This window comes from Phyllostomus hastatus, unplaced genomic scaffold (assembly GCF_019186645.2).
Source record: "Phyllostomus hastatus isolate PE091 unplaced genomic scaffold, TTU_PhHast_1.1 phas_scaffold_129, whole genome shotgun sequence".
Lineage (NCBI taxonomy): Eukaryota > Metazoa > Chordata > Mammalia > Chiroptera > Phyllostomidae > Phyllostomus > Phyllostomus hastatus.
This window is the reverse complement of record NW_025334009.1, coordinates 24473470-24500274: the sequence shown is the minus strand read 5'-3', so window position 1 is coordinate 24500274 and position 26805 is coordinate 24473470. Positions and strand designations below refer to the sequence as shown.

Sequence of the window (26805 nt, the reverse complement as noted above, 5' to 3'; positions counted from 1 at the left end):
TGAAGGAAAAATTCTGTTCTTTGGTCTAGTCATACAAAACACCTCCTTTTTCTCTGGTTATTGCCCACCCCCACCCCCACCAAAAATTAGAAAAGGTCAAAGAATTTGTCAAACTCTGTTTGCATGAGTGAATGTTTTACTTTTGTATTTTAGAATGCTCTTTGAGACCCTCTGAGGGTATGAAAGGAGTATATGTTAGTAAACTAAAGGTGTTTTTAAAAGTGACATTAACTATTCTGGTGAATACCAGTGGTGCGCCTTTTTCAGTTGGGCCCTAAAGTCAGAAAAATAACCTTTAGATACAAGTCCATTGTTTTAATGCATGCAAAGACAGGACCTAGGAGATGTTCTTTAAATTTTCCATTTGATTTTGGTTGAAGCAAGTATTTTCTTTATTGATAATATCAGAAGGAAGATGGTATAGCACATGAGGCAAGATATTGTACTTGTGAGCAGAACTTAATCAAGTGTTAAGGTTCTATTTTTCAAAATTCTAGGTTACTTTTATTAGCACTTTAAATGATTTTACTTCAGGCTATACAAATTATTGTTATAAAGAGTTTCTTTACAGCCCTGGCTGGGTAGCTCAGTTGAGTAGAGCATCATCCTGACACCAAAATTGTGGGTTCGATCCCTGGTCAGGGCACATACAAGAATCAACCAATGAATGCATGAATAAGTGGAACAACAAAATGGTGTTTCTCTCTCCCCCTCCTGAAAAATCAATAAATAATTATTTTAAAAAGAATCCCCTTACACAAAGAACGGGAAAGTGGGATTGAAAGAAAATATGTGTGAGGGTATGAGATGTCTTATGTACAATCCTGATATTCTAACATGTTTAAGTTGTGTATCAGAATATATAAAATTATGTTCAATCACATAGGTAGGAAAAAATAGCTAAATCTTAATTAAGGAACATAAATATTTACTCAAAGAAAAAAATTGTCTTGTCCTTCTTTATCTTATCACTTCCCAATATAATATGTCAAGAGATAACTTAGAAGGGGTCATACAAAAGGAATCATGATTATACTTAATTTCTAGAACTTTCCCGAGTGGCTGTAAGTTGAAGTACCTGCCACAGCACTGAGTGAACCCATGAGCTGAGTTGTGTTGCACTGTCTCCTGCCACAGGTGTCTCTGGTGCATCTCCTGAAGACCGTGCGCTTGCTACGTCTTTTGCGTCTCCTGCAGAAGCTAGACCGTTATTCCCAACATAGCACAATTGTGCTGACTCTGCTTATGTCCATGTTCGCGCTTCTTGCACACTGGATGGCATGTATCTGGTATGTCATTGGAAAAATGGAAAGGGAAGACAACAGCCTTCTGAAATGGGAAGTTGGTAAGGGCTTACATTTGTCCCATTTTCCATTTTTTTTAAGTGACAAGGAAGATTGTCTAGAATTTGGAGGAAGTGAAAGATAAGCCTATAAAATATAGTCCCTGATGGTCAATTTGTCACTTTTTTCTTTTTCTTTTCCTTTTTTTTTGGGGGGGGGGACAAGGAGAAGATCCCTGATACAAGAGATTCCTTTTGAGAAAGTTTTCTGGAAAAACCATACAATTTTTAAAAAAAATTAATGGATAAGCTTTCAAATAGGTTTACTGTTTTAAATAACCAGCAAGTCTGCAGAAATGTGTAGATAAGTAGTGCGTGATCTTATCTTGACATATCCAATACAGGGGTAGTAATAGTAAATCATTAGGCAACTGGCCTATAGCCAATCATTACAATATTCTAAATCATAAGAAAATGATCATTTGTATTTTAGGTAGCAAGTTAATACAAAAAATCCTTCCTATTTTTTTAAGAAAAAGAAAGCTATTATAATGCAAACTTTCTACATTAAGCATACTTTAACAATTTGTGATATTTGTTCTGGATAAATACAAGTATAATTTTTAAGGACTGGATATTTATAGTATAACTTGTAAAATTTTGTGTTTCCTTTACACATAGGAGTTTAAGGGAAATCTTCCAACTGTTACATAATTCTGCATAAGTTAACCTGAAATGTTGGCACATGAACACATTTTTTTCATTTATATCAACCATGAGAAACTTAATCGAAAATGAAAATATCTACATTCTTCTCACAGTCATTTCCTGAGTTGTCTGGCTGTTAAATTTAGAGACAGTAATAGCTTTTCGGTTCAGGGAGTTCCAAATGCTTCCGTTCTTAAATGAGCTCAGTGATGGAGACCTATCTCACACAGAAAACACTAATTTCAGGGTGGCCCACAAGGTAATGTGAACATCCAAGAAAAGAGAAAAGAGGTTTACTTTTGGTGATTGGAGGAGTTTGAGTTAGATCTAAGCTGATTGAGGCTTAGATCTAACTTATGGTTGTATGTACACATGCATGTATATATTTTAAATGCCTTATTAGTTTTCCAGTATCATTATATAATCCATTTATTACCAATAATTACATATGGCATTTTAATCATACTTAATTATTAGACATACTAGACTGTTACTAGGTTTCATTTTTCTTCACTGGCTGTCTAATTTTATACTAATACTGCAGAATTATAATTATTGTACTGTTTCAATTTGGGTACAGGAAATGGAATGATGCCATTCTAGTCAACTTACTCATGTAGATCAACATAAGAAAAAAATCCCTCCCCACCAAATCTAAATGGCTTTTTAAACTGGCATTCATTTCAGGTATTAATTTTTGGGAAATGAATGCTTTTATAACATGAAGGTATTTTTGCCATCCAAGGTTATGTTATTTGTCTCCATTTATTTGAATTTTTAAAAATATAAACTGTGTAATTTTATCATTAAATTTATTTCTGAGTACAGTACATTTGTGTGCTTATAAGATTGGTATCCATTTTCTATTAACTTTGTTCCAGTTATTGGTATAAGAAAATTTAGGGACTTGAAAATAATACTTTATAGATATCTCAAATATGTACCTGATAAATTTTAATTAGTTTCTTAGAGTGTTTTTAGAAAAGCAATCATATAATCTAAAGTATTAATAAATTTCCCCCTGACTTATCTAAGTCTATGCCCCTTTGGCTACTGGTTTGAGAAAATTATTTATTTTATCAAATATTTGCTCTAACTCCACTAGAAGACTTTACTGAAAATATAACTTATAAATCACTAACAAACATTGTTTTTGATGCTTGGTACTCCAGAGAATCAAACCAAACTGAAATCATGGCCCTCAAAAATATATTTCATAGTAAAAGTTGGGATCCTCAATTCTAACCAGAGTCTTCCAACTAATTAGGTACATGACCTAGGAAATTTTATGAAACCATATTTGTTTTCGAAATGAGATGCTTGACCAATTCTTAGTGAGTTTCAATCCTTGAGTCAGCCCTTTTGAAAAATGAATGGGAGCTGTAGATCTCTGATGATAAATTCGTATACCCACATAAAAATAGTTTGCATAAATTTGTAGGTAGTTTGTGTATTCCATGATGTTCTTTCACGGGCTCCTGGTAACCAAAACAAAGAAAAGCATCCCAGAGCTACATGATCACCAAGATTGTTTTCAACTTGGAGAGGATTTACTAATTAACAATTCCTTACACCTAAAACATAGGTATGTTGAAGAAATAATACCTTAGTCTGTTGACATGTTTTTCATTGAGTTAAAAATTGAGTCATTGTTGCCCTAACTCATCAATAGAACATTTTTTAATCTTTGTGCTCTTTCCAGGTCTTGTACCATTAGGATGTAATTGTTTTCTGCACAATAATATACATACCATGAAATCTTTTTTGTTTAATCCACTTCTTCATAAATTTCTTAATAATTGGGGGATTTTAGCCACAACCATTTACTTCCAATTTTATGATGCAACAAGTTCAATAAATAATTTAACTTTACATGAATCTTTTAAGAAATGAAAATTGAGAAAAAGCAATGCCACTCTCTAGCAGGGATGTAGAAACTTGTGTTTAAAATATTCAACATTTTATTTCTGATTTAATTTCTAAAGGACAGTGAGAAGCAAAGCTGACTTCCTCATATCTTAAGAATTCTGTTATTTACATAGTGTTCTAGTTAGCTCAGCTGGTATCTCTTCACAAAGTATCTTTAACATTTTTTTATCAACCTTTATACTCAATGACCTAGTGCAATTGAGGTGGCTGTAGTCGAGTTCCTCTCTATTCAAGGCAACCTTGGTTCACAGATTCATAGCATATTAGTGTAAGAAAGAACCCTAGAAAGAATATATTCTAAACTTGTAATATTACTTAATTGCTTTTTCTTGATGAAGCATCATGAACAGTGGACTAGGAGTCATGAATTTAACAACTTAATCCTGGCTCCGGCTTCATATTTCTTCTGTGAAAAATGAGGTGGTCAGAACAAAGGATCTCCAGAATCTTCAGGACATCAACCTATCTTTATTTTTATGTGAAAAAAGAGAGAGACAAAAGACTTTTAATTTTACTCTAAGGTATTTCTGAAGATGGAAATATGTAATCCTACTTCCAACAATATGCAAACTGGTTTTTATAACTTCTGGCCCATGTTTCAAAGATGGAGTAGGCTTGACTTGATAGGTCTTTCTAATTACATTTTAGTTTATATATTTCTTTCCACAAACCCAAACATAATGTATTTTAATTTCCAGTGCTGAAGAGTAAAAATAACATTTTAAAGAAATAATAGAAAATAAAATGTGAGTTCCATGGATAACAATCAGAATGTCAGTATTTTTAAGTTAGTTTCTTTTCTTCACCTGTTTCCCTCCCTCAGTAGATTTTAGAATATTGGATCCAGATAAGAGTGTCCCTTAATAGCAACCCTCAATGAGGCCTGTCCCATCTGCCCACTAACATTCATATGAAAGGCAGAATAAAGACATCGTGTCACATCCTAGCCATCACTGAAAATTAGGATCAACCATTGATCTATTATTACAAGAAATGAAAGCAATTTCCACTAAAAGGCAAGTAAATAGGATTGGATTTTTTAGATATAATCAACAGAAAAACTAGAGTTTTTTGAGAGACCCACACTAATGGAAGTTCTTTGTCACACAGTCACACTATGCCCTTTGATTCAGAGAGGGAAGGTATCCAAGAAAATGGAACAATCTGGCCGCTATTGCACCAACAGCTTCAAAACAGAAGGGTAGTTCTGTCAGGCCCAGGAACCTTTTTATTCCAACCAAGAATATCAGAGTCTTTAAATTGTATCAAATTTCCCATCTTCGAGATGAAGGTGGAGAAAAGAGGTACTAAAATGGTATAGGAAATTCTCAATATTGACTAATAAGTAGAAAACTAAATTAAATGAGCTTTTGAAAATTTAAATATCACCATCAACTAGAATTTAAAATAGCACATATATCTTATAAATCACACAAACTAGGGAACACAGAGAAAAGGATAGGGATAAAAGAAAACACAAATGTAAGAAATAATAGATCCTTAAGCACCATGACTATAATGAATATTAAATGACATGGGGAAAATCTTAGGTTATTTTAAGTAAAGAACTGAGGATTCAATTTCTATATTCTTATTTAGGACAAAAATGTATATTCACACACACATAGAGTGGAAATAAATTCAATGAATAACATAATAACTTGTAAATTTATATTTTATTTACATTTTTAAAAGTAATTTATCTATATCAGATAAATATTTAGCTCACACCTATTAAGCACAAACTACATGCATGGTGCAGCACTTAATACAGTATATTTGTGTGCCTTTTCTCGTCTGATCTTCATTGCAAACTCGTAAGGCAGGTCCTTTCAACCCCATTTTACAACAAGGATAATAAGTTTGGAAAGTTTATTTCTTGGGGTCTTCCTTTTTAAATTATGAAACATTTTTAATATGCAAAAAAGCTTTTGGATGAATACAATAGAACCCCTCTGGAAATTATATCTTTTTGAACATTTTGCTACATTTGCTTAATTTCTGCTTTTCAAATCAATACAATATTGCAGATAAAGCCAAAGCCCCAATGCAATATAATTCCCACTTGCTCCCTCCTCCTTTCCTCCTTACTATTCTAAAGTTGGTGCATAAGATTTTCTTAGATGCTATTTTTACTGCACACATGTATTAGTAAAATAATGTGCTGTTATTGTGTTTCTTTAACTTCCACATAAATCATTACAAGTGGAAGTAGTAAGAGTAGAAGTAGTAGTCATAGTCGTAGCAGTAGTAATGATAATAATAGCAGGCATACACAGTGCTTTCGTTCTAGGTATGGTACATTGATTAATTCATTTAATCCTGCCATAATTCAATGAGCCCAAAACTATTACCCCAATACTTAGAAAACTGAGACATATGGATTAAACAACTTGTCCTAGGTCACACAGATAGTTTACAATGAGGCTGGGATTGCTTGCTTCCTTTGTAACTTCTTACATTCTTGCGAAGCTTTCATTTTTTTTAAAAAAAAAGACTTTTGTAACAATAGATATACTTATATATTTGTTTTTTTCTGTTTAATAGAATTGTATTTTACACTAATTCAGTTTACTCATCTTTTTAATTGATTTGTCCATTTTTCATTTGCTTTGCACCTCTCATTATTATAATTAGTGAACAATCAGCCATCAAATACAAGTTTTGTTGTGCACATGTGTAAGAATTTCTCTAGGCAAGATATATGTGCACTTGCTCAAAGGGCATAACTGCTAAGTTAACATATTTTGCTAAATTACTCTCTAAAACAGTTGTATCAATTTCTTATTTGGCAGTACTATGTATACTGCCAGTTCTTCCCCAAATTTTCACCAACAATTGTTACCAATGGTTTTAAACTTGTGAAAATTGGATGTGGGTAGGGGGAAGAGTGGAGGGTATTAAATAGTGTCTAATTTTTATGTTAATTTCCACCTCCCTGAGTAAGTAAGGTAGAATATATTTTCATAGGTTTGGGGGACACTCTAGTTTCCTCTTTGGTGAATTAGACACTTAGCTCACTAATTTTCAGTTCCATTTTTCCTAAATAATCTATGTAATGTTATATATTTTAAGTGTTGAAATATTTAAAAATTGTTATTCAGTTTATATGGGACTTTGAAGTTAACTCTTCATTACTGATTTCTAATTACATTCATTGTTTATCTTATTTTCACATGTGGAGATTTCCCTTCCTCTTTTGAAAGACTATGTGTGTGTGTGTGTGTATAAGTTCATAACCTTATCAGAAGGATAGTACCAATTTCTGACCCCCCCCCAAAATAAGCTAAATTCCAGTGTGATTTTGCTATATGTTTTGTTTGTAATATAAGAATGGTTGTGATTCAACCCATAAAAGGCCAATTGAATAGGGGTTAATTACTTGGGATATTATTTGAACTTGGAATGCCTTTATGTGGGAATAGCATTTAGACGTAAAACTTCAAATCACCAACTCTTCAAACAGAATTGTTCAATTACCAGGAAAATAAATTATGCTGCTGTCTTAAGAAGACATCACTACATGTACTTAATATACAATTATTTCTTCTAGTTACTATATTAATCGTAGTAATTCTTTTAAAATAGGTGACAATTTAATGAACTGCAGATTATTTTCCTCAGAGACTATAGATACAGAGAAAGAATAGAACAGAAAGGGAACTGAGTCATTGAGATTGTTGCATTTAAAGCCTACAAGGTTTCCAGTATTTACTATAAAATAAATACTTTATGAGGCCCTAAGAAGGACAATGTTACAAGCAATACAAAGAATTATAATTCAGAGCCTGCCTTCTAGAAGTGTACTGTATTGTTAGAAAGTCTAGAGGTGGATACAAAAATACACAAAAATTATCACTTTTTAAACATTGGAAAGTAAACGTGATTCTAAATGAATCTCTGTGAAGATAACATTTCTTCACAGATGAAACGAATGGTTTCAATGGTTCTTGAAACCATTGAACTGGGTTTCAAAATGTGAGTCATATTTTGGAGGAAGATTCACTCCAGAGAAAATTTAGGTAAGGGGCACAGTGTGAATAAATGCATGGAAGGAGAAAACGTCACAATGTGCATGAGGAAAGGTGAGTGGATGAGATGGATTTGATTAAAGTAGGAATTCTTGAACAGCTAGGGTCACAAAATAAAAGCCCAGAGGAGAAAAGAGCATAGCGTCCAGGGATGAAGCAGGACCGCCATCAAAGTAAAGGTTAGTGAAATTAAGGTCTAAAAAAGTAGACAGTGAAAGAACCAACCATGACCCAACTCTAGCACTGGTATAGATAAAATGTGACCCTGTCTGATTTTTCTAGAGAACTTGGGAATTGGGATTTTGGGGGAAATTGAGATTTTTTTTTGGTAAATATCTCTCACATTTAAACATTGACAAATCATTCGGAACTTGAAAAGCATAGTATAAGATCCAAACAAAATTACTGTGGGCCTGATTAAGCCCATACATAGGTAACCAATTTGCCACCCCTGAGACAGAGTGAGTGAAAAAGGGGACAAGACCAAAATAATGGTTGGAATTCTGGTTGAGATATGTTGATATAATCCCCCAAGACAACAAAGACAAGAAAAGGTGTGATCTAGCTAACCTAGTCTTTTAGGAATTTGTTTTAGAAACTCAAAAGGTAGAAATGCAGAAAATGCTTCTTTTCATGATATTTTCCAACTATTTTGTCCAGCTGGACATCCTATGGAAAGGAGTATACTTGCTGTTTGTGGGAAACTGATCTCAGACTCGCACTACAGACTTGCACTAATGAGAAGTTTTCCTCTGTTATGCTGCTTTTGTGAATATTTTTGTAAAGGGGTATCAGATTTCTAAAGAATTTCCACTGGGATACTTTCCCCATTTGAGATTTTTACAAACATGAATATAATTCATAACACATAATGGGAAATACAAGATAATTAAACATTTTATCTAAACTAATTAGACATCTGGCATAAAAATTTCAATAACTCTTCTCTTCTTTTTTGTCATGTGTGAATGTGTGGGTGTTTTCATTGTATTTAGTGTTTCTCCAACTCGCTGCAAACAGAAGAAATAATTAAAATGTGTCTCATAGTCTAAGACCCTATGGAGGCTACAGCCAAAATCTCCTTACTGATAAAATCTCCTTTATTTGGACCTGAGTCACTTTGTTTTTATTCCCTGCCATTGAGACTAGTCAGGAAAGACAAAGACAAAACCTAATTTTATTTCCTCAGAAACTCAGAGCCCAGAACTCCATTCAAGACAGAAATTACTTATGAAGTCCCTCTTTTTAAAACTGGTGGATTTTGGCCTTATCTGGTGTGGCTCAGCTGGTCGGAGTGTCGTCCTGTAGACCATGGGTGCGATTCCCAGTCTGAGCCCATACTCAGGTTGCAGGTTCGGTCCCCTGTTGGGGTGCATATGAGAGCGCAACCAATCCACGTTTCTCTCCCATCAATGTTTCTCTCTCTCTGCCCCTTCCTCTCTCCCTCCCTCCCTCTCTCTCTCTCTCTCTCTCTCTCTCTCTCTCTCTCTCTCTCTCTCTCCCCCCCGCCTCCCTCTCTCTCCCCTAAAAGCAATGAAAATAATGTCCTCAGGTGAGGATAAAAACTAAATAAATAAACAAACTAAAACTGGCGGATTCGTATCCTGGTATATCTGTCCATGCCCCTGCCCTCTACACCAAAATCAAACAGATTGGCAGAAACTAAATACCAGAAAGTTCATTCCATTGAAATATTAAAGACAGACGTAAAAGTTTATATAGATTTTGAACTCTATATCCATTTCCCCTTACAAAGATATTGAAAATTAACCTTGAGCTTGACAGCTCCCCGTGAACCTGTATTTGGTCTCAAAGGATAAGATGCTGTATGACAGTTTTTAAGAATGTGAGTTCTTGGTTCAGGCTTCAAAGTTGGCCTCCGCTACTTTCCATCTGTCAGTTGACATGGATTACTTACCTGTCTAAGGTGCTATTTCCTCATGTGCAAAACGGAGATAGGATTGGGCACTTTATTGGGTCATAATGAGAATTAAATAATACAAGTGCTCCGTGCAGATCATCCACTGCTGCCGCCACTGCTTCTGTTGTCTTAGCTGTCATCATTATCGTTGTGTGGACAAGCAGATTCCTCTAAATCATTACTGCAGCAATGGGTTTTGTTCCCAAGAGTGGGTATGGATTTGGGGTTTTGGGGTGGTTTTTTTTACAGTACTGAAGTCAGTTCCCAATCTGTCTGCAGTCCTGACTGAAAACCTGCTGCTGATGGTCAGGGATTACAGATTTATTTTTAGCTACCTTTCTATTGTAGTTTAAAATGGAATTCTGTCAAGATTGGCTTTTTTGGACGTGATGCACAAAAAGAGGGCGGTATTTCTAATTTTATCATCGGCCCATAAAATCATGTTTCAGTACTAGCTAATTCCATTCATTTTAAAAATGTACTGGCTGAGGTTTACAGGTTGCAAGGCTATTCTGTGGCTGAAATGGCATGCTTTGGAATATGCAGTGACTCTGAACCACTAAGGAATAACCTATAAAACAATTTCAAAGAGAGGCAATTAGCATGTGATTTATATTGAGTATGTCATAAGTGGGGATACGTGATTCCTATCTCCATAACAGTGCTTTATATCTTTCATACAAAAACATTCGTTCATAACAATGCAAATATATTTTCAGAAACCCCCAAAATAATATCATGGTATAGTAGGATTCTGAAGTGTTAAGTATTCTTAAATGAATAATTCAGTATTGTTTTGTTGACAACTGAGCAGATGTAACTCTGTGATTTCTCACAGGCTTGGTGAATGGCTAAAGCAGGTGATGTCATAGTAGCCATTATTTACAATGTATGGCCATAGTGAGTGTGTGTTGTGAGAGAGAGTAAGAGAGAGAGACAGCAATTCATTGCCACTGCCAAATTTTAGAATTTGGTATTCATTCAAATTAGTCAATCAAACACTTTTTATTCTTTAAAGGGGGAGGATTCCATCTTTGGGCACAAGCTTCATGGAATTAAGTAAAATTTACTAAATGAAATTTAGTAAAATTTTCTATTTTCTATGAGTCAATAACTGTATTCAGAGACATCAGTCTATTAAACCAAGTGCTGAATTGGTTTTGATGAGTAGAAGATGTGCTGATCCTACCATTTTGAATCTCTCTCATTTTAACAAACCCCAGGGATGATTTGTCCTCACTCTGTTGACCCTTAAAGATGTTACCATTGTATGTTGAGTAATACGAGCACTCTTGTTGGAATGAAGGCAACATTTCTGAGTTCTCATATAAAGGGTGCTTATTAAAACTTAATTTTTCTAATTTAATTTATGGGGCAAATACCTGTGTAACAGGTTTAAACCATTTTTTTATATTTGCTTTTAGATTTTTACTAGAATTATTTTTATTAAGACCAGTTCTTTTCTACATAAAATAGTACACCACAGATTTAATTCATCAATCATTTTTAATCCCATATTAGAAAGGATGTTTTCCTTTGTGAAGACATTTCTACCAAGTCCAAATTTCTTAATTTAAGTTTTCGAGAACTAAACTTTCATGATTTATTCTTCCATCATTTTTGATGAGTAGCAAAGTTTACCTTGTGTGATTTTAGGTATTGTGAGTTCTATTTTGCACTGACTATTTCTGTGTCTGATTTTCCTTCAATCAATGTTCCTAAAGAAACATCCTTTAGTGTTTCTAAAGGACATCTGTTTTCAATCAGGTTGTTTTGTTTAGGGCACTAACCAATTTTAACATGCTCTGTTTTAAACATTGTCGGTTGTATTTGTCTCATTTCTACTGATCATATTTATTAATTGAACAAAAAAATAAAATATGTCTTTATTTCTTCGAACAAGAAGCAGACAACATGGGATTAAACAAATGACGATGCCTAGAAGGAGGCAGGGTCAAATGGCATTGAAACCCCAACAGTGGGTCAAAATGTCCTTCTTCGAACTTTGAGACACCTCCATAATCACTCCAGAGACATGTGATTTTGCTAAGTGATAGTGATACCTTTAGATCAGGGGTGTCAAACTCATTTTCACCGGGGGCCACATCAGCCTCACATTTGCCCTCAAAGGGCTGAATATAATTTCACCTCCTTAACAGTTAAGGAGAGGGTACATTTATATAGTCCTAAAATTATTTTGGCCCTTTGAAGGCAACAATGAGGCTGATGTGGCCCCAGGTGAAAATGAGTTTGACATCCCTGCTTTAGATAGTCAATATATTTCACCCTCTGTCTCTGTGTTGGGTCAGTGTATTCTAACACCCAAAATTCCCCACTGAGATATGTCCATTTTTAGTTGTATACACGATGTATGATGAAAATTAATTGTTGACTCATCTTCTAATTTAGAAAGCTAATTTATTTTTGTATAATACAGTTATTTGTGAAAAGTGGTAGAAGATTACAGAAAAGGTGAAAAGGAGCCAGCATTTACTTTGGGCACCAGGACAGATGGTTTACACAATTATCTTTTTCAATCCTCTCAACAAACAAAGGTATTTTTAATTCCAGAAGTTGGAACTTAAAAGACTAGCTTACCTAAAGTCAATTTGTTAAGTAGTGATGGAGCTATAGTTCAAGACATTCTGCAAACCGAAAGCCTGTCTTGTACAAGGAAAGAGTATCTATTCTGTGGTCTTTATGACTTAGAAAGATGTGCTTCATCACCTAGCAAATATGTTGTGTATTAGTTGTCACACCCTTAGCTAGGCTTGGGAATCAAGTGTATAAAGAGACCACAATCCCTACTCTCATGAAGCACCCTGTCCAGAGGGAGCTGCAGGAAGGTAATCAGATGATATTAAAGTGCAGTAAGGCCTTCAGTGTGGGGATAAGGAAAGGAGCTCAGGGCTAAGGAATGGATCAGTGTAAGCATGGAAATGGAAAACTGAGTACATGGACAATGTCAAGTGCCAATGGCTAAAAATATACTCTAAAGTCACTGAAGGTGAGAGAAGTTTGCAATATCCTGAAAGAGTCTTAAAAATATTTGTGTTGCACCAAAATGATTATGATCTATAATGATTAGAAATTATCTGGATACCAGCATAAGAGTTGAATGCCAGCAACCTAAAATCATCGGTATGAACCTCTCTGAGGATTGAGAAGTACCTTTCATGCTTCTACATCTATTGAGTATTATAGTCTGGCTGAATAGCCCTAAGAAGAACACCAGGAGGTTTCTCAAGCCTTAGTATTTTTTGCCTTACTATTTCTTTAAAACTTATTTCAAAAATTTTAAAGTGTACATTGAATATTCTCACAATAAAGTTGAAAGGACTCCCTTGACTAGGAAGAATGATATTAAATCCACTCTTACTTTATTTATGATTTTCCTGTTGTGTACACACACACACACACACACACACACACACACACACATACCCCACCGGAGGAGAATGATTTGACTATGTTTCTTGTTAATTTATTCAAAGGTTCTCACTAGGAAGTTAGCTATTGTATCAAATATCAGTCTTTGATGTAGCAGCTTAAACCCAACTTTTATTGTGGTAGTTCTTAATGCCTTTGAGGAAAAGAAAAAATATATTGAGTTGGAAAACTTGTAGGTTACACATACTTTATATATGACATCCTGTCCCACACCCTTCACTTCAGCCAAACTGTATAAACTTCTTTTCTCAGTATATGCATTATACATTGGCCTAGTTTCTTTATTCCTGTGCTTTCAGCTTCCTCAAGTGCACTTCTCTACCATCTCTTTTAGTCCAAATTCTACTCATTCTCTACAGTGCAATTCGAATACTTCTGTCTGCCCTTAACCCTTTCTGGCTGTTCCTTCAAGGACCACCTAGTTTGGTGAACCTTATGCTTATATGTGTTACCCCTGTAGACTACAATACAGTGAAGACCCATCCCCCTCATTTAATATCCCACACAGCATCTCAAACATTATGCATGGTTACTAAATGTTGGCTAAGTGAATAAATTAGTTAATTAACTAATTAGGGGCCATATAGTATACTAGGCAGGTAGAAGCAATGAAGATGATATTTTAGTCTCTTGGCTGAAGAAAAACTTTTTTTTTCAGGAGCAGCAGAAGGTAAAGCAAAGGGAATCATCTGATTGTACATTTGGGTGGAAACTGGATGTGAGAACTGAGCATTCAGGAACCAAGTCTTATTGTGAAGGGGCAATTGCTGGGGGAAAAAAAGGTAGCTGTGTGCAATTCTGAGACAAAACATTAAAAATAGACTTTGATAATGTGCAAAATGTACATTAATGGGAAACCAAGAACCAGGAAATGGTCTCAACTGACCCTGAAAAAGTCAACCTCATAGAATGAGTGGAGTTGGAGCTAACGTGTTAACAACTGTATTTATAATTATTGAAAATGCTGTTGTTTTATGAAGGAAGAGAGTAGAAATGGAATATGAGGGGAGAGAAACAGGAAAGGCAGATGGAACTTAACACCAGACTTAGAGAGAGACCCAGGCCTGTGTCAACAGGTAAACAATTTGTTCCTGTGAGAACCTGGGCTCACAAGGCCCCGGGTGCTTAGTTCCTTCCTGAGAGGCCCTACCACTGCCTGGTCATGCTACTCCTGTTTCATCCATTTTCCCCCAAGGTGTTCTGGTGTTCATGGACTTCCCAGTTCCCATTACTGTGTGCCTCTTGATTCCTCTGCTTTTGTGTCCAAAGTTGACCAGCTTTCTCTCTGAATAACACCTACCAAAGCTGCCCCATGGAATTTAAACACATTTCCCAGAAATTAGACTAAAGCGTTTTCAGAGGATATCATCTGATAAAAGCATAAACACATTTCCCCAAACTGCTAGGCCAAGACTTAAGCAAATGTGTAAATAAACTGTATACTATACTTTGACTGCAACGTGAGTTAAACCAGCTTTTGTGAGCCTGGCTGCAGACTAAACCATTTTTGCCTCCTTTCCATTGGTTCAAATCCATTAGAAGGTCATTAAGGTTGCTAAAGAATAGATTTGTCAAGAGAGAATTGGTGTCTGCAGGTGAAATTAAAAGTCGAATGTCAATGAATAGAATGATTAAAGCACGATTCAAAGTGCTTAGTTTGTCAATATTTTTAAGGTCCAAAAAATTATATAGAAAAGTGGGTTCTTCTAAGAAAAACAACAGCTGTGTATTTCTCCACACCATAGGCCTTACCTATATAATGTCTTTTGCAAAGTCTACAAGAGGGTCACCAAAGAGCTCTATTCTTGGGAAATGTGTTGAGAACTTTCTGAGAGTTCAGTCTGTGGTTCCAGAAAGCTCTTACATTACCCAACGTTTTGCATGCACAGGCCATTAACACATCAATTCCCACCAAATACCTTTGCAATAATAGCTAGGGCTTCTAGTGGAGGTGATAGGTGGTGGTGAAGAACATTACAAAAGTTTTCATGCTCAAAATAAAAATAACACCAGGTCTACAGACAAAGTGTCCTAGATGATGGTGACTATGAGCAGAAAACAACATGGGAAATTTCTATTTGCAGGTGGCAGGAAAGAGTAATTACAGAGAAATCCACTGAGCAGCCATTTCTATGAAAGAGATGAAGACAATAAGGGGTGCATTAATACCAAAATCTTGACTGACAAGAAGGATGAGGAGGTAGCATGGCATATAAAACATGGAAAGACTTAAACTCAAACTCAGGTTTAAAAACTGGCATTGTTCCTTAATAGATGTCTGCTCTTTGTTCTGTTTTACTTTAACCTAAGTACTAATATTTTAATATCAACATTTAAGATTATAATATTTAGCTCTTAGCATTGTAAGAAATTAAATTATATATATAAGATTAAATTATATAATATATAAAGTAATCAGCACATTGGGTGTATCAACGTGTGGTCTATAACCACCAATGCACAAATAAGAATATTACAACACATTTTTACCATACTGAGTCAAGGAATAGCAAAGCAAATTGATGACAGAAAATATTCTGAGCTTATGTCCTATCCTTTTCATGTCTTCAGTGCCTCATAATGGAAAGTGGCATTTGTAAGTAGGAATGGTATGAGGTCCTTGAATTCCAAGAATGATGTGATTGTGTACATTATTTCTACAGTGTTCATTATTTTCTCCTAACAGAAATGAGACATTGGGTTAATATTTCATAGAGATTTTCAATAATGAAGGATTTCAAAAATCTTCATTATTTCCAGTAAAACAGAAAACCTTCATGCCTTTCACACAACAGCAGCGACAATGATAATAGGTTTTTGTCTAGGGCTTGCTGTGTTTCATTCTACATTCTGCTAAGCACATTATGAGACCTGTGTCACCCTCACAACAGCCTATGAGGCGAGTTACTGTTATGATCTCCACTTTAGGAAGGACAAGACTAGGGCACTTAAGTAACTTACCCAACATTACACAACTATTAAGTAGCACTTTCATAGGCCATATTGTTTGCCTTCTGAGTTTATCCGGATTTACTGCATTACCTGATTTCACATATTTCTCTGTTGTCGTGTTTCTCTTATGCACACTCTTCCTGTGCTTCTTGTTCCTGTTTGTTGTCTCTCTGCACTCTACCTAGTTCTCATTTTTAAAAATGTAGGTCTCTTTCTGAAAAATCCCATTGCCCTGTATTTCCCTCAAGTCCAATCCCTCAGCCACCCGCTGGCTAAAAACTTATTTTGGAATGTTCATGCAAACTCCCACTACTTATTGTATTTCACACCCTACTGAGCCATCAAACAAAGTTAGTTATATGTTTCGAGATGCATTGCTAGACATATGAGTCAGAATCAGCTCTTCTGAAGAACAACGGCTGATACCTCAACATTGGTGTTTCATCTTGAGACTTGGGCATTTCCTAAAAATTCAAAGAAAATACCTTTAAAGCAGTTTCAATACCAAGTGAAGGTAAATAAATTCCAGAGGACTCTTTAATGGTGTATTTGAATACAACTTTCCAGCACATTATGTGGTCTAATTTATTTTAGAGTTACGTTTGTAATTGAGATGTTAGAAAATGTATCTCCTTTAACATATTTGGAGAAATGTACATGAAACTTTAATTTGAAGTTCTGCAAACTGGACAAATTTGAGATTTCCTTTTTAATGGATGTCAAATCCCTGTCCTCACTTAAATGACTTCCAAGCAACTACTAAAGCAGCTGAGAAATGATTTGTAAATCTGTGACCTGTCAATTCATTTTTTTTTACCTAGGTTTGCACCAACTTCCAACCTTTGAGAGGAAAAAAGAAAACAAAAAGGAAATGGGGTACAGATAATGAAAATAAACTTAAGCATACCAATAAAATAAAATGATTTGGCAGGAATAATTCTTTTTATCCCAAGTTATCTTCGAGAAACGGGTTTTTTGTTTTGATGTAGATACAAGTGATAAGCATGTTGGGTTAGAACTTTCTTACTCAGGGACAAGTTGCCTTTGTAACTAGTACTCTGAGTGCATGGGTGAATGTATGTCCCATAAACTCATTAAAGCCGTCAGAGACAACAGAGCATCATTCAGGAAAAAGTGCCCATGTTGAGGCGCAGATCTGAAAGCTCAGTGAATTGTGTAAGCATTTTATATAGGAAGGTTAGATGCAAATAGTTCATAGTTTATGTTCTGCTAATGTAGCCCTGAGTTTAATCTATGTTAGAATTTTCTCTATTTTTAGCTAGGATTTGAGAGGCAATTGCAAGTTCACTCGTTGGCTGAAAACAGATGGCTTGTTCTGCCTTTTCTTAAGATTAACCAGAAAATTCTACAGTAGCTGTTTAACTCTGGTTTGGAGTTGTTTCACATTTCTCATTCTTTCTAGCGTATTTTTGTTTTGTTTTTTATTTCGGTTTCTTGGTATGTATGACGATGGCCTATTTTGGCAGTTTGCAATAGTGTATAATCTTTACATTAGGTATTGCTTAAGTGAAATGCTATACATTAGTAATCAATATTCAGAAAGTTTCTATTATATAAACTTCAAATTTAAGCAGATTGTAGAGAACTGGCAAACTCTGGACTGGTTTTATCACAATTACTACTTTTTTCTTCTGGACAGTACTAATAGCACATAATATTTCTTGCCCTGAAAAATTGTTCCTCAGTGGAAATAGAGCAGAAGTGATACATGCATCCAAATGTGAAAACCCTCCATCCTGTCCCATCAATATGTGCTGGGGGGTCATCACTCAAATAATTAAAAACAAATAAAAGATAAATACACATAATTGGGTTATTATACATTTTGCTTTTTAAAACCCAACCATTTGTGAAGGAACATTACAGAATCTTACCTTATAAAACTTTAGATCTCAAAAAGAACCTAGAGATTACTCAGTCCAATCAAGTCACATTCAAGTTTGAAAAATGGAAGACCAAAAAGGCTACTTGATGCATAAAGGATCTACATCCACTTAATGTTAGTGGCAAGACTAGCATTAGGACCCTCATCTTCTACTGAAAGGTTCATCTCTACCAGCTTATGATTATGTAATTATTTGGCTTCAGACTTTTACCTCAACAGTGGGTTATGCCATTTCAGAAATGTAAGATACCTCTTGCTTTAGGAAAGTCTAGGTGTGAGATTGGTGGGAACTCTAAATAATGAAGTTTCTGTTCAAACTGGGACCTCAGACTTACTGATGCCTCCTCCTCAATGCAATCAACATGGCAATATCAAGTACCACCACCACCGTGTGCCTGTCTGGTCTTATCCACGCTCACATCCCATCACATGGAGACAGGGTGGAGGGTTGAGAGTATGTTTTGGAATCAAAGACTCTGAACTTCTCCTTTACTCTATTTCTTAAATTAAAACACAGAAAGTTCATAGTTTAGTTAGCAATAATATGCCAGTGTTAATTTCATAGTTTTGACAAAGATTAAGACATTGGGGACAACTGAGTGAAGGATAGGCAGGGGTTCTCTGTACTCTTTGCAACTTTTGCATTAATCTAAAATTATCTCAAAATAATGTTTGTTTAAACCAAAAAGAAAAACTATAGTGGCAGGCATTGTGTGAACCTTAAAGAATGGAGATAAGTGTGTTACCTATTAATGCTGTAGAGTGCAGATATTTTAAGAGACAATAGAGATTAAATCTCAAGCTCTTTTGTGGTGTTTTGTTCTGGGTTATCAATTCTTTTTGAGTGTAACAATAAATATAAGACCTCACAAATGCTTTGGGTCTTAATTGCTACACTACCACCACCCTCCTGTCACACACGAAAACACATGCACACACTCAGACTTCTGACACTTATCTTACTGTCTCTCAATTACTTCTGTAACTGAGCAGTCCACACTTCACCCCTTGCTAGGAAGGGGTGAACTTCTCTGGTTTCTCTGGCTGAAGAGACCAGAGAAATTCTCACATTGTACCCCGCCCACAACAATCATTGTCTCCCATTGCTCGGCTTCTTCCAGCCAGCCACCACCCTGCGTTATGGCTCCCAAAAATCACAGTGTTTTTCTATGCCTTACCTTGATGCAGTCCAAGGGGATTAAGTAGTTCTTCAAGATGATGGAAGGAGAGGAAGGATATGTTAACTATGGTATTTTCTATACTTGGAATTTACATTAGAAACATCTTAATCATTGTTGAAGTAATATTCACATTCTAAATACTTGTTATCCCATGTCCACATTGTGGAATATGTTCAAATAATTCTTCTGTTTTCTCTGATACAATTTGCACTTTGGAGACACATTCTCTCACTCTAAGGAAAAGTGGGCACTGGGAAAGGAAACTTATTAATAATGGTTTCAATAAGCACAATTAAAATGAACTTTTAAAATGATTTCCTCTTTATAAGCAGTGTAGTATAATATAACACATCATGAGTGTTTAAGTTAGAGAGTTATGGATTATGGAGTTGCCTCTCAGTTCTGACAGTTTCTAAAAGAAGAGAGAGAATTTCTCAACTTCTCTGTGGGACTCCATCAGTTAAAACAAAACAAAATAAAAAATTCCAGAGTTACTGTGGGAGTTGGATGAAAATAATGTTATATGAAAGCCTAGCAAAATACTTGGCATTTCCTATGTTTTGGCTGCTGTCACAAATGTTGTTGGTACTTCACCAAGTCCCCTCAATCTGTATGATCCCCATTCCTAAGATCTGTGTCTAGGCCTGAGGCATTGTCCCAAGCTGTGGAAGGCTCTTCTGCTAATGAGTGGGAATGGCACTGGTGGGAAATTAATGCTTCCTAGGAGAAGTAGTCAATCATTGATGACTGGTAGTTTGTACATACATTCCCCCACTCGCACAGGGTGTCTGTTCTTTACTGGTCCCAGAGGTTCCCAATGGCTTTAAGTTCCAATTGCCTCTACTGGTAACTTGACAAGGCATACTCCATTGGCTGTCTCCCCTTCCCTGTGTCCTTACCCTACTGTTCCCTAAAGATAGTTACTCTAACCAACACGTCACTGGCTCCTTGCTTGTAAAGGCATTCACTTACACTGCAGTACCAGTGATCTTGGTCTGTTAACCTAGCATGTGAAGCCCTATGATATAGTGGTCAAGAACTTGGTCTCTCCCAGCACTGACATCTGGATTACAATCCTGACACTGCTACTTTGAACAAGTTATTTAATATCTCTGAACCTTAGTTTTCTCATCTTTAAAGTGTGGATAATAATTTCTAAATTGTTGTAATGATTAATGAAATAGTGAATTAAAATACAGATGATAATTGTGCCTATTCCATAGGGTTCATGCACATAAATGAGGTGGAAGATGTATCATCCTAGCAGTGTGTCTGGAACACAGGAAGAACTCAGTAAAATGTCAACTGCATGCCAACATAATAACAAGAAAATCCTAACGTGGGCTCTATTCTTGCTTCCAGCTAAATCTTGTTACAACATGGTTCATTCATACCAAATTAAGTAAAACACCATTTAGAATTATAGATGTGATTATGCATGTGCCAATCCTATCTTTTTTCTATTCATACAAACACAACTTTACACACACATATAAATCTGATTTAAGAACCTTGTATTTTACTGATTGGTTTTTCATATTACTGAAGCATCTTTTATGACCAAAGAGATTCACCATGAGCTTTCCTTAAATAACGTGCTTCTATTCCTCTCATTAAATCTAATATATCTGACATTTACCAACTGTTAATATAAACTAAACTTTTCAGGGGCATTTCTGTTGTATAAAGCAGGCCACACCTGTAGAAACTGTGCACAAGTATTCACAGTAAAAGTAAGTATATTATTGTAGGAAACCTAATGAGTAAAATAATGAGAAACTCCTGTTCAGTGTTAAAAGTATGTAAAGTATGTAATTAAGCAAAATACTGAGCCCAAGATAAGTGTGCAATGGATTGAATTATCATGCTAAATTATAGGCCTTCTTGGGAATGATCATTAAGAGTTGTTCTGTCTTTTAAATTGATATTTATTTCACAAATCTACTCTATTTTATTCATCTAACCTATTTTCGTAATGACAGGATTATTTTATAGCTTTTGTTATTTACAGATGGCAGTGTGTTCAGTATATTTAGATTCTGCTTTATGTTGGGTGTGCTTTTTCCTTCAAAATGTACTTTAGGGAAAAAAACTAAGCAGAAGCAGACAGTGTTCTAGGACATCCCTTCATTTACGGATGAGTTTCTTGGGCATAAAAAAAGATTGGTTTCCAAATTGGTTAAATTGCTTCTTTTGTACAGTACAGTGACATGGTGTCTTGTGACAGTGGGACATGTGTTCTCATTTCAGATGAGCTGTCTGTGAAAAAGTTTTATTTAGCCTGCACAGTCAATCCCCGGATTTGTGGGTGGTACCTCCTTTCCATGTTACCAGATTTTTTAATCATCATTATTGCTTCTGCTCCATCAGTTATAACACAGTTTAGTAGCAGCCCTTCCTAAAAAACAAGATGTTTCTGAAAATAGAACAGTTGGCTAGACAGAAGAGAATCGTCAAACAAAAGCAGGTCTGCTGTTCGTCTGCGTTTTGCTCCCTGAATCACTTCTGAGACGGTTTCGCACATATGTAAATGAACAAGGGTTGAATGGGAATATTATCTCGGTGCCCTAATATGAAACTTTATCCTATTTTATTAAGGAAATTAAATTATATAAAAACCAATTTGGTTCAAAAAATTCTTCAGTGTTTCACTTTTGTTCCAATTAAGGAGTTTAACCAAATGTACTGGTTGTGTTTGTTTGCTTTTATTTTTTAAATAAGACAAGTTGGAGTTCCATTAAGTCAGAATACTTCAATTCAAGATCAACAGATGAGTCCAGTTGTTAAATCATGATTTGATTCTATAACTGATCCGCTGAGAGGAAGCAGTGGCTTTATAATGTTTTCTTTTTCCCACCTATGCATCAACTAAAACAAAAATTAGGTCACGCAATATTTACTGTCTGGGCAAAATAACATTTTTCAGCTGCTCAGACATCCCACCGATTAGCAGGAATGACCAATATGGGACAAAGGGAAAAGTCCTTCTAATCACTTCTTTGTCAAGCAGAAATGATAAGACACCCTTTCAGAGCACAACTTAGAAGACACACAAGAAAGAGCCATGGCTCAGCCATTCAGCATCCTATGGTTATTCACACCTGACAGCACATAGGTCAAATGCATGTAAGATAAGAGCACTGTTCTGCAGAAATCTCCATCCTGAGTATAACGATGTATTTCAATGTCATCTCTGCTTCTCGATTTTACTGTAGAAATAATGTCTTAACTCTGTTCCTACAGTATGTATACATACACGATTAATATTTTTAACATGCACAGTTGATTTGCTTTAGTGATATCTCTTTAATCTTGGAGAAGTTATCTTTATTTCTAAATCTTTTCCATAGAAGATGTAACTAAGTTACCAATCATATGGTATCACTTCCTCCATCCCTTCACTTAAAATTCTGGACCAGAGCTCCCTACTTGGGTCTTTAGACAAACGTTTATGAAAGGACGGACAGAGGCCTTAAAATGTGTACCAGATCACACGTATGTCCCCACATGTGCTTAGTTCTAAGTAAAGGACCATGTTTCCTTGAGATTTACAAATGGATGTAAAACTCAAATGTTAAGAACTACTGTCATCTGGATTTGTGCCATCTCATTTCTATTAGTGAGAAACTCTAATTTGTATCACATGCCATCCCTAAGTTCTTCTGAGCACATTTAGTCACCACCTTCTTTTTCCATCATACTTCACTGCTGGTCTCATTTCTCTTTCCTTTCTCTATTCCAATTTAAGTAACAGAAGAAAGGGGGAGAAAAGAGATGTCGTGCACCAACCCTCTGGTGTAACAGTGGTTGGCCTTTTCTTCATGTGGCATCTCATTGAATCCCACTGCAACCCTACCAGTTGAATAGTAGCTTCTGTTTTTACAAATGAGAGCAGCGAAGCTAAATAAAGTTGGTTTTACAAATGAGAAAAGTGAAGCTGAAAAGTGAAGTTGGTCATTCCTACTTCCTATAAATGGAGAGTCCATATTTAAATCTGTGTTCCAATCTAGAGTTTATTCCTTTATAAAACTTTTACAGACAGTATAACTGACATCATCTTTTATAATGTGTAACTTAACATTTTATAATTTTTCTCTAGCACCCAAAAATAGTCATTGTACTTTGTGAATAAATCTAGTGAAAATTTACAAATGCACATGTGTTGTTATATTGCACCAATACTTTCCCATTATCTGATACTATCACAGAAGCCAAGAGCCATTTATCCATTCATTGATTCATTCACTTTAAAAAATAATATTTATTAAATTCTACTATTGTCAGGTGCTTTGCTGAGTTCTGGAATAGCAGTTCTAAATTCTTTCTTGATGCTAGAGTCTACTGTGGGACTTAAAAAAATATACCCATACCTGCGCTTGGCACTAGAAATCTTGATTCAGTTCATGGAGGTGGCACCTGGGCAGTGTATTTTTTAAAAGCTTTTCTAGCTACAGCCAACAGTGAGAATGATTGTTCTAAATCAGTAGTTTTCAAAGTGTGGTCCCCTAAATTGGCAGTGTCAGCATCGTATGGGAACCTATTACAAAGGCAAATTGTCAGCCCATCTCCCCAGACTCCCTCTGTACTATTTGAGAAACTCCAGGGATAGGACCTGGCTAGCTAGCTCTTTTCAACAAGCCTTCTAGAAGTTTCTGAGGCAACATAAAGGCTGAGAAACACTTCTCTAGGGACACAGGATGAATAAGGCACAGAACTTGCTACTAAGCATTTCTCCTTGGCCTCAAGGAATTCCCAGTGTTTCAAATTTGCATTTTAATTACCTAGCACCATTCCACTATCTATACCTTTTGTTGATAATGATAGCATTATTACTACTTAAAAAGTGTAATGATTTTTCATCTCTTCTTGGGCAGCCATTAAATGAAGTGTTTGTAAGAAAGTAATGGTCACTGAGTAACACCCCTTAACAAAAGTTTTATGAACTCTGTAGGTTGAGCTGAATTGTCACCGTGTTTTGTTTTGTATTTTTATTATTGTTTTTCACTTACAGTTGTCCCCATTTTCCCCCATTACTCTCCCCTGCCCTACCCACCCCCCACCTTCCACATTCAGTCCTCCTGCACCCCCTCATCTTTGTCCATGGGTCCTTTATACATACATGTTCCTTGACTTGACCCTTCTCCTTCTTTCACCATGTTTTGTAACACAGAGGTACACAGAGAGAGGAAAACTGAAGATATTGCCTTAAAATATAAAATCTTAAAAGGCAAATATTTTTAATAAAGGATTTAAAAGTGGTCTTTGTGTTGTGTTCCCTTTCTATTATCATTAATGTTATTCTTACTACTTCCCATCTTTTTTAATATTGCTTTTTTACAGATTTATGACAGTATGATAGACGTGCAATAAACCACACATATTTAAATCATTCAATTTGACAAGTTTTGACACATATATACACCAGTATCATAAAACATAGGCAGGGAGGGGCACCCAGTACTCTCATAGGTACCTCTTACTTGTGCATTACTTCCTCTCTATCCTCAAATCGTAGAATAAGATTGCAGAAAATGCTTCCTTAGGAAGGTAACGTGAGCTAAGACTTGTAAGACAACTAGATATCAGCCCAAGTGAATGAAGTGGGAAAAGGTTGTACAGAATAGAATTAAAGCCCATCTCACCTGCCTGAGGTCTGGATTCTTGTGGCGATTCATATTTATCCTCATGTAGGGTTTAAAAATATGTACTTGACCCCTTTGTTCTTTAAAATTCCAATTGAAAAATGAACTGTACCTCTAGTGAAATATAGAGCACAATGACTGAGCATAGCAATGCTATTTTTCATCTTGCACACGTAGTTTTTGCATTAAAGTCACCTGTTTAACTTTGGCCACCGATCTGCTCTTGAATGCATATTTCTGTGCTGTGTGTATTATATTTAACAGTTGCATAAAAGTGATGTTTTTGCTGTTATAGCAATGGAATCTAATTCCTTACCTTTACTCTTCTTTTAACTTCTTTCTCCTAAGCACATTTGTACATCCCCTAAATGTTTGTTATAATTAGCACTATGTGCGAATGATGGGACTTTACCTTATGTGTTTAGATTCTCGTTCTTTCTTCTACTGCAGGTTGGCTCCATGAGTTGGGAAAGAGACTGGAGTCTCCTTATTATGGCAACAATACCCTGGGGGGCCCATCGATCCGAAGTGCCTATATTGCAGCCCTGTACTTCACCCTCAGCAGCCTCACCAGCGTTGGGTTTGGGAACGTCTCTGCTAATACCGATGCAGAAAAGATCTTCTCCATCTGCACCATGCTGATTGGTGGTAAGGGAAATTATTCTTTTATACCAGAAGAAGGAACGAGGGTCTGCCGAACTGTTGCTCTGTCCTAAAACACAACGGAGATATATTGGTTTCCGCTGGGAGAGTCTAAAAGCACTATTTAAGATATCAGTGACAAACACTGTAATTTCCGTATAGCTTAGCAATGAAAGTCTGTGATGTCAAAGAATTCCGTTTTCTGGGCAGATGAAGAAGAAACCATTTACCTGGTGGTTGATTTCTAAAAGGCAGGTACTTTGTGTTTTCTCTGTGCTGTGTACCCTTAGTGTTTGTGAATGACAGGAGTCTAAATTGCACGCATGTGTTTGAAACTCCATTTTATAGTCCCAAACGGATCCACCTTAACAGATTTTATTAGTACTAATATAGTCAGTTAAGACTGATAGATCAATCAGTTAAAAATCAAAACAACAATGAAAAACTCCATTACAATAATAATAGTTAACAAGTATTAAATGCTTTTAGGCTACATTCTCTGTGATAAAAGCTTCAATAACAATATTCTAAGTAATTCTTAAGGCAAATCTAAGGCTTCAGCACTATTGTTATCCCATTTATCAAATAGACAAGTTATTATACTATTGTCTCTGACCTCCAACTGTGCCTTCTATGCTCTGCAAACCTCCTTCTTGCCAGCTGATTTCAGTTACTTCCGCTAACAGGGAGCGCCATGTCAAACAGCCCCAAACGGTTCCAGCCTTCAGCCTTTCCAGACACTCCCAGTGTCACTGGGCCATCTCAGAGACCCCCTGCATCTGTTGTGAGTGCCCCATATCCAAAGTCAGAGCCCTGGCTCCTTGTGGCTCCTCACAGCCCTCTCTCTGGGCGTCTGTGTTCTGATAACCCCACTTCCCTCTGTTCACCCAGCTCCAAGGGCAGAAGCTCCTTCCCACAATGATTACAGCGATGTTTCCTCTGCTCTCTTTTTGCTCATTCGCCCTTCCAACATCAGGGAAACCAACTCTCTACAGTAGATTCCCTCTGTTGAAATATTTAGAATGATTCTGATTTTTGAACCTCCTGACTAATACAGGATTGATTATCTTATTACCCACATTGTTCAGATGACCAAACTAAAGCTTGGAGAAATAAAGTAACTTTCTCAATGCTTTACAGTCAGTAAGTCACAGAGGCAAG

General features: G+C 35.9%; 1 protein-coding gene across 1 annotated transcript in view; it reads left to right on the top strand.

Moving 5' to 3' along the window:
* Window positions 1-26805, top strand: part of KCNH8 (potassium voltage-gated channel subfamily H member 8) — a 278568-nt gene that overhangs the window by 189184 nt on the left and 62579 nt on the right. Inside the window, exons 7-8 of the mRNA XM_045857209.1 lie at window positions 1138-1345; window positions 25453-25650. Of these exons, the coding sequence (XP_045713165.1) occupies window positions 1138-1345; window positions 25453-25650 (406 nt within the window). The remainder of the gene's footprint in view (window positions 1-1137; window positions 1346-25452; window positions 25651-26805) is intronic.